At 39.3% G+C, this 9,450-nt stretch overlaps 1 protein-coding gene and 1 long non-coding RNA gene across 3 annotated transcripts; both read right to left on the bottom strand.

The window, feature by feature from the left end:
* Window positions 1–1,430: 1,430 nt before the first annotated feature.
* Window positions 1,431–3,193, bottom strand: LOC124474677. The gene is made up of 4 exons (XR_006956849.1): window positions 3,053–3,193; window positions 2,528–2,597; window positions 2,294–2,416; window positions 1,431–1,924 (listed from the first exon to the last, which is right to left on the bottom strand). It is a non-coding gene; the product is annotated as an uncharacterized LOC124474677 (long non-coding RNA).
* Window positions 3,194–3,969: 776 nt separating this feature from the next.
* LOC124475050 (ras-related protein M-Ras-like) lies at window positions 3,970–9,241 on the bottom strand. Of its 2 annotated transcripts, none has more exons than XM_047031562.1 (6): window positions 8,898–9,241; window positions 6,647–6,853; window positions 6,350–6,503; window positions 6,030–6,129; window positions 5,850–5,929; window positions 3,970–5,701 (listed from the first exon to the last, which is right to left on the bottom strand). In XM_047031562.1, the coding sequence occupies exons 2-6, from the start codon at window positions 6,837–6,839 to the stop codon at window positions 5,602–5,604; spliced, it is 627 nt and encodes a 208-aa protein (XP_046887518.1). In that variant the 5' UTR covers window positions 6,840–6,853; window positions 8,898–9,241; the 3' UTR covers window positions 3,970–5,601. The 2 variants fall into 2 exon arrangements, with proteins under 2 accessions (XP_046887518.1, XP_046887519.1); XM_047031563.1 differs by having other exon boundaries at window positions 8,968–9,236.
* Window positions 9,242–9,450: the final 209 nt, after the last annotated feature.

Consider the following 9,450-nt stretch of genomic DNA (forward strand, 5'->3'; position numbering starts at 1 on the left):
CACTCATTTACCTTGCCCAAGGACGGGAGGAAGCGTGACGTGTAGGAAATACTGAAGAAATCCTCTTTCTCACAAGAATGCTGTAATGGCCCCTGGTTTGTATGGGAGTTTCCTAGGGTGTTAATGAGGTACCCATTCCTCTGCCCTCTTAGGATTTATGGGGAAGAATGCTTCATGGAATCACAGCAGCTGTTCTGTCTGCAAAGTAATGAGCGTTTACAGGTGAGGGATTTTAACACTAGATTTAGAGCCAGTGTTGGGTCAGCTGCATTTACCCTTTTCACTGAGAAAATCTACAAACCAAGTGTCTCCAGACTCTAGTGTTGGTTGGTTCTCAATAACTGTATCTTTAGGAGCTTTGCCTGCTGTTATAATGCCATGTAGCACCTCTCAAGCGTTTTCTTATTCTTGAGAGTTGCTTTTTTCAGACAAAGGTGTAGAATGACAATAGGCATGACTCCCCTGGTGGTCAACTTCACGTGACTGTGAGAAATGCATCACTTCATTTCTCCGAATTCTCCCCAGTTTTGAAAGTTGCTCACAGTATGTTTTTCTTACAAATATTTAAAAGATAACTTAGGGAAAACAAAATTAATTACCTCATTACGGTCCTGTGTGTATGCCAGTTATTATATAGTGTTTAATGTGCGTGTGTGTGCGCAGACCTGGGGTGGGGAATCCTAGCAGGTGGTGGAGGGAGCATGGTGTTGGTGTGGGGTCCAGTGGTCTCCTGCTGACTGCTGAATGATATTTCCACATCCCTCCCAGTGCCCTGGTAGGGGGAAGCCTCCTTTAATGGAGATCTCAGCTCATAAAGTTAGGGATCCCCTGTGATTATAGGAGTGTGCATGATGACCTCCTTGGGCGTGACACAGGTTTGTTAGCTACTTCAGCTCTCATTACTCTGGTGGGGGGATCTCTAGTGTAGTGCTTTTTCACTCAAACAGGAACAATGTGTTAACAGTAGATTATTCCGTAAACAATAGACAATTCTGCTTTCTGTCTTGACTAGGAAAGGTTACAGGTAACATTATACTAAATGCTTCTTGTGATGTATGTGAGTAGTTCTCCCGCAATATATTGATACTGTAGTGACATAATTATTGACATGGCGCTTGTTCTATGAGTAATGGATTGTGGGCTTCAATACAGTGTCCTATTGACTGTAGGAGGGTGACATCTCCATAGGAAAACAGTTTATCTTCATAAGCATCATTATGATGTCATCGTAAAATATCATTTTCAGTTGAGGTGAAATTATATAAGCAACAGGGTGAAATATTAACGTATTAATGTGAAGTCATTTAGATAATAGTGATAATCACTGTGCCAGCCTTAAACACACTATATAACATTCATCCTAATAAAGCATGAATATCTGAGACAGGAGGCCTGATCAGGGCAGGATTCTGGCAAAACAGCGTGACACGTTACATTTGAAAGAGTTTTATTGACATCTAGTGGACGGAAAGTGTCATCATAGTTTTCAAGGACAGCAATATTAGTCTGTGTTACATACTGTATGTGATGTGGCATAATGACAGGTATGACACAGAGGGCCCTCTACTTTCCAGCCACATATGTTCCAGCAATCCTGCTCCAGCCAACTGCTGGATTTATTTGGTGAAACCACTGAATTGATTTATGCCAATTTTGTAGTGTAGTAAGCGTTAACACAAAGAGAGACTAGAATTCTATGAACTAGGACAATTACAATAGGTGTAATTCATACATGTAATGCAGTCAGATAATCTGAAACGTTCCTCAGTCACCGATTATTGAAAATAATTGATTAAATATCAGTTTTTCATTGAGATTTATCAGTTGCAGCGATCAAAAGAGCAGCATCTGACATCAATGCTGGAATTGAGTCCCAGAATTGTACAATCTGATTTCTTCATGCATCTCTTGAAATACGAGATAGCTAAGGAGGAAGAAGAGACACAAAAGGTTAAAACATAATACAACCCAGAGACATTTTATACTTGAAAGAGTACTGGTTTACCAGTGAACCATTTGTGACTGGTTACTACTGTATATCGAGGACAATTCTTCTGTTCATGGATAATACAGTTACAAAACTATTATGATATAAAAACAAAGTTAATCAAATACATCACTGTCATCTTGGTTAATGACATTCCTTGTAATGTATTTGCATGCAACCAAAGTGTCTGTGAACTGAGTCTTTTCTGTTGTTTTTTTGCAACTGGTGAAACTATTTCAAATGGTAATTTAAACTGGCCTGCTGTGACTATACACCCTCTTGACAGAGTTAGATAACTGTACTTACGGAGTGGAGGCTTGAAAATAACCGAGCCACACACGTCAAAGCCAGATGGGCAGGTCTCTATGGTGTTGGTGCAGCGTGAGCCTGGAGAACCTGGGACACATCGATTGCACTTCAAGCTCTCTCCTGGAGAAACAAGAAAACCAGCCTTGTCACTTGCAGCCTCCAGAAGATCAGATTAATCATACACAAACTGAAAAAGCAGAGGAGAGTGAAACTCTTCTACAGTAGACTTACCGTAGCTAACTGCCAGGAGGAGGAGGAGGAGAGCCGAATATACAGCTTTCATCTCACTTGCTATTCAGGACTGTCATTCAAGAAATAGAAAAAGCCATGAAAGACTTGCCATACAGTAGATAGCAAGTATTATTAGTTTCACAATGGCCAGTCACAAAATCTTTTGAGAACACCCAAAGAGCTCATGAACACGTATGTATTTGTTCAGCTCATGAATTCAATGTCTTGGTGCTGCTAATGCTGAATGCCTCTGAGGATTTTCTTTTGATTAGTAATTTACTATTTACCACACTGATCAAAGTCATGGAATAATTTGTTGATGTGATCTGTCATTAAAATCACAGAATTTATCATATTTGTTCTGATCTCATAAGGCATGCAAAAAACTTTTTTTTTTTTTTTAATCACAATACCCTGATTGTATTTATTTGTGAAGAAGTCTTTGTTCTTTCACAAATAAATACAACTTTGTACCATGAAGTTAGTGGTTATCCAGTTTTAGATAAGATATAGACAGAATCTTACCTGACTGTGTTCTTCTTGGATGAGTGAAATGTTTTCTGTAGTCTCTGTCTTTCAACTATATATACTGTTTTATGTGCCTGTTGACACTTTATCAGAAAATGAGTCATGGAATGTTCAGGTTTGTGTTCATGTCCCATTTGCGGGGAATTCCAATCTTGCACAATAGATTGAGCAAGATGCAAAGGAAACCAAATATTGCCAAGAACAGTGTACACAATACGTTCATTTATAATGGGTAAAAGGAGAAGTAGGCAAGTAGGTAAGTCACAATGAAATACTATAATTTATCGTAAATATGTCGCAACTGGATCTGATTGCGATGTCAGGCACTGACGTTTAGTGTTTACTCACCTTTCATGATTTAATTCCAGAATCTAAGGCCAACGATGACCCAACCTTATTGAACACTTAATTATGATTTGTAAAAGTGACTCACTTGCATATGATTTTATATTTATTCAGTTTGTGTTTGTGCGTGTGTTTATGTCCCTGATCATTGCTTTTAGAGTACCCTAATAAAATCCTTCCAGACAAAATCATTTAGATTTGAGGACAAACAGAAGATGACAATGAATCAACCCTTTATACGAAACATTATAGCATAAATACGCATATCACCATGCTCTCATTATCCCTTTGTAGTGTTCTGTTGAGCCGCTTTCATGGAAAGTAGGCCTATTCTTTCACAAGGACACTTTCAAGAGGCTCTTCACAAAAGGTCACATTAGTCACTATGAGTCCAGCTGACTGAAGCAACACTCTGTTGCAGCTTATTAGCACTTTATTGGCATTTACATATTTACATTTAGCAGACGCTCTTATCCAGAGGGACTTACAGTAAGTACAGGGACATTCCCCTGAGGCAAGTAGGGTGAAGTGCCTTGCCCAAGGACACATCATTTGGCACGGCCGGGAATCAAACCAACAACTTTCTGATTAATAGTCCGACTCCTTAACCACTCAGCCATCTGACATCATTGTTACATCAATGGCTGTGGCTCACACAATCCACATATAAGGTATAGATCATTTTTACTGTAAAATACATCTGGCCCTAATCTGATCAGTACAAAACATTTGGTCATTTGAATTAATGATGGCAAACCATCATATTCATTATTTTGTGAAAAATAATGCATTGAAATTCTAAATTACAATTTGTCATCTGACTTATGGTTTGAGCTGTTTGTTCTTTACTTAAACTAGCACAGTGTCTGTTTTAAAGACCGATTTCATACAGATTTCTGTTTATGTCTTAGTTGAGGTGGATACAGACACACTGTTTCCTGCCTTAGTACGTTGTTAGAAGACATCATGGACAGTTCCATATTAAACCACTGGGCGGCACTGAAATGCCAGATAGCCTAATTGAGCATACATTACAATAAAGAACTGTTAGGTATTTAGTAATTTAGGAAGTTATCGACTTTCTATATGGTACTTATATTAGCTATTTTCATTGTGCCATTTTAAAATGAAGGCACCAGAAATGTAATAGCTAACATATGTTGTTATTTGCAGCAATTGTAGTTGAACTTAAATAATATAACTTTAAAAAGAGGCAGAAACTAAAGAAAATAGTCCATAATGACATGTTCCGTAACTTGTATTTTTCATTGCAACACATTTGAAAATACATTTTCAGTGTTCAGAGCTACAACAAACCCCTTATATATTGCTGACACAAAACAATAAATTACTGTTCTGTCGCAAAAAATAAATGCATGACAAGGCAAATACATAAAACACACTGCTGTTCAAACAATCTTGGCAACATCATTGTTTACTGAGAGTTCATCCCTCCAGTCCAATAAATGCAGTCAAACAATGCAGTTAGATGTCAAACAAATACGGTGCATTGATATTTACTATTTAGGCAACCACCATGGCAAAGCAAGGGACTTATGACATATTGTACAGTAAAGTGCTTTTGTTAATGTGACTACATTTCAACTAGTTTGTTTGAAACCCTCCCTGTGAAAGCTTTCACTGCCTCCCAGACTCTGCTGCATTGTGCCAGCTGGGAGACATTGGGACAGCCAACTTTTCTCTTTCCTCACTTCCCCTTCACCCTGCTGCTCTGGCAGGCCTGCTGATCCCAACACAAACACACACATCCTCTCCCTCTCTCCCTGCTCCGTACAATGCAGTAGCTGTGGGATACGGAAAGGACTACCATCACAGACGTCCATTGCTTGCATCGTCATTTATTTACTCAATAAAACACAAATCACACATTGGCCACATTACAGTACATTCAAAGGCCTTTTCTATGTAGATAGCCTTTGTGTGCTCATGACCAGTTTGTGTTGAGGAGTATGAGTGCAAGACCAATTCGATCGATGTAGAGTACTGTCCAGGTGGTCAGGTTGATCTCCTTCCTGTGGAGCCTCTCCTTCTCCATATAGGGCCATTCCTATGCTGCCTGAAGGCACGCCTGCTGGCTCTGAGTCATTGGCCCCTGTGCCAGGGAGCACCTTGGCAGTTGGAAGAGTGTAAACACTCAACACTCTCACCTCATCCCTCTCTCTCAGAAAGCACCGGAGCAATCAGAGGATGACACAGGGGTGTCTGTGAGGTCCGGTGGATCTCTCGGAGCGCCACTTGGTTTTCTTCTTCTTCTTCTGGGTCCTGTCTGGTATCTCCTGCCTTGGGGGAGAGGTTGGGACAGGAGGTGGCAGGGAGCAGGATGCAGAGTTAAAAAGGGAAGTTCTTTAAAATGTTCCTAATCAGAGGATTTCTATTTTTTTACCAACCATTTATTAGCCAGTTTCAATTCAAAGTGGTTCCAACTTACCTGATGACTCTGACAAGCTCGTGAAAAGCCTTGTCAATGTTCATGGGAGGGTCCTTGGCACTTGTTTCAATGTAAGCTATCTGTCAGGGTGGAATATCACATTTTTATGAAGAATCTAGTCTGAATTATGATAGAAGAATTGTAGCAATAAAACATTTACAGGGATTCTTTTACACTCACATCATGTTTAGAAGCCATTTCCTTCCCCTGGTCACTGGAGATTTTCCGTAAGTGCAACAAGTCCACTTTGTTTGCCACTAGAACGATAGGGAAAGATTCCCTGCAAAACAAGAACAAGTGAGAGTCTGTATAGTTTTGTCCAAGTCAGGTCAGTGACATTCAGTAGCACTTCAGTTCAAAGTCCAAAACATTTGAATTATAATATACTCATGCATGAAGTTTGACTTGAAATGGACCTTTCCTGTCAGAAAGGTGCACTATAACTGATATTGTGTCCTGGTACACTGGCCTGGCCCTGTTGGGACAGACAGGAGCCTCACCTGTCTTTCACCCTGAGGATGAGCTGGTGGAAGCGATCCACATGCTCAAAGCTGGCCTTGTCTGTGACAGAGAACACTATAAGGAAACCATCACCAGTCCTCATGTACTGTTCCCTCATGGCGCTAAACTCCTCCTGGCCAGCAGTGTCTAGAACTATAGAGACAAAGACACAAGTTAGAGGTGTCCAGACACACATTCATATAGACTCACGCATTGACACATAACACACTTTGAAGATAAACTTTTTTTTTTTAAGGGGTTTCAGAACCTTTATGATTTTACTTGCATGTGCTTACCATCTAAGATAGCCCACTGGCTATCAATCTCAGTGTGTTTCAGATAAGAATCCTCGATGGTAGGGTCATAATCAGGGACAAAAATCTTCTGAAAAAACTGGATGGTGAGAGCACTCTTCCCTACGCCCCCATCCCCCACCACAACCAGCTTATAAGTGGGTAGATTGTCACTGGGAACAGCACTGGTTGCCATAGTGACAGTTATACCTGGAGCAGAGCGAGAAGATGATGTCAGTGAGCCTGGTACAACTTGGATTAGGACATGGACTGTAATTACCTCCTTAGGCATTCATATTCGCAATTGAATGTTTAATAGGCCTACTACTTGCAAAGCATGAAAAAAATCATGAGATCACGCCAAACTACACTAAATGTTTAGGAAAATCGTTTATAGGCAAACATTTGTGGTTTATTTCTAGATAACTAAATGGCATAATTACACAGCCTACTGTCAACATGTACAAATGTGTCCTCTTCTATGGAACACAAAGTGATGTGCACATTTCCAGTAGAACACAATTAAAAACAAATGTGTTTAAATATTTATTGCTGTGCTTAATAAGACTTCTTGAGTTCAGTAAATGTAATGAGGCTATTATTTCTCCATATTCAGATTTTTTTGGTCTGAAAAGGTCTAAGACACGCAGCTGATAGTCTCAAACATGTACACGGGGAGAACAACACACGGCCCTCATTCCCCCGTCGCATCGGAGAAAGTCTGATTTCAATGGCAAGACATTCTCGCTACTTCTGCCAAGGGGTCGTCAACAAAATCAAACTATATCTCCTCTGTAGAACAACACTGTAGGAGTACAATAAACAGCTCAACCTATGTCTACTGTTTTGTACTACTGATGTGCTAAAGTCATAGGGACAGGTTATCTTATTGTCTGCTATTCTAATCTATCATTTTGTTGTTTACACTTGGGTTCTTATGTTTCTACATTGTTTTAGAAAAGCTGACTTGTGCTTTTGCCGCACTGTATCATGTATCTATGATCATGCAGGCTTTAACAAACAATACAGCACCATTTTTTGTAGATCTCTTTCATACAATTTCTTAGTCAAGCACCTGTGTCAAAAAAAGGTTACCATATTTGTACATTACAGATATTATGAATTATTGTTTATTTGGCCACTGTCCAGTATGGAAGTAGCACATTTCATTCTATGCTTTTAAACTGTCTCCAATTTACTTTTGTCAAACAATTCAATCAACACATGGATCATAATTGTATTGCGCTCATTTGAGATCATACTGTTATTTGGCTGAATTCTTCTCTTACTTTGTTGACAGCCACTAAAGTGTTAGGTCAGAAGGTAACAAATATTTACGATTCCAAATGGGAAATATTGTGCCATTCACCAAAATTAAGTAATGTATATTGGTCTCCATCGTCAAGCAATGCAGAGTAACCATACGCTTGATACTGTGTTGTAGGCTACTGTTCAAATTATGAGCACAAAGTATATGAAATGGGCAACATATAATTGCAACTGGATAAGACCATATCTTATGGTAACACTGTAAATGACAAAACCCTGAATTTACATTCAAAATGGGTTGTACAATGGCAGTGCTGATAGGCTCACACGGATGTCCTGCCATCAACAATGGTGGGAAGTTGAGTGTTTCCTCTGCTAGTCTAACTTGTGCCTCGGTTATTGGCCTGGACCCGAAAAGGGGAAAGGGAGAAGAGGGGATCCGTGCAACAGCTGTGGAATAGGCCCTGGCTCCCTGTAGGCAATAGCATTTAAACATGACTAGGTCCTCCAAGTAAAAGGCCCACATGAAAGAAAAAAAACTGTTCTTCAGAATTAGATCTACTTTTCTCAGTTACAATGGGTTTCATTGATTGCTATTGGGTTTCATAATCCCATATTTTGTCAAATATAGGATTACTTGTATAGGCATACTAAGGTGAGAAGACAACGTACAATAACTTCACATAGCAAGCCCATGACCCCCAATAAATGTAAAATTAAGTTATTTTGCACTTTACCGTTTTTATCTACCCTTTATCACACACTCATGCAAAACATTACATTATTTTTTGTACTTCGTAGCTTCTTACTTCCACCTTCATCAACAATTAACGGCCTATCTGTCGAATTCTCTATAGGCAATGTAATAATCATGTAATTTGAATACCCTCATATCGCCTGCGTTCCTCATACAAAAACCCCGAACTCTATTGCACCAATTCTGTCCCATATAAAAGACAAGCGTCCCTTTAAAAAAAAAACTTACCAAGATGTAACTTCCATAAAAAGTTACGTGTACATGTCAGTTAGTGAACATAATTCCATTTAATACTGACATGAATTAATGTGTTGTCTTGTAGGCTAGAAGACGCTGCTATCCCAGAGCGATTGTACTCCCCTTTCATGAGCGTAAACCATCTTCTCAGATATTTTCCCTATGTCTCCACCCACCGAATATTTAAGGAGCTAACAATGTGTATATAGCTTTGCCGTTTTAGGGTATCAAATAGGCTTCTTGTATGATTAACCTATTTGCACATGGCTCTTGCCACACGGGAATGTCTCTTATCAAACGGAAAACGTGTTTCTTAAACTGACCACAGCCTTGCAAAAGCAATCTGATTACGTTGACGCAGTAGTTGATTTTGTCCAGTAGATGGCTGTATACACACACAACAACATGTAAAAATCCAGTCCTTCTGAAATTCTGTCATATTGAATATTTGACAGCGTTCTTTCTTCTCCAGTAACGTTAAAGTGCTTCTGGCCTAAACAAAGCAGTATTCTTCATAATTTGGGGAAACATAATAATGAAAAAT

This window comes from Hypomesus transpacificus, chromosome 12, assembly GCF_021917145.1.
Source record: "Hypomesus transpacificus isolate Combined female chromosome 12, fHypTra1, whole genome shotgun sequence".
In the NCBI taxonomy this organism is placed as follows: domain Eukaryota; kingdom Metazoa; phylum Chordata; class Actinopteri; order Osmeriformes; family Osmeridae; genus Hypomesus; species Hypomesus transpacificus.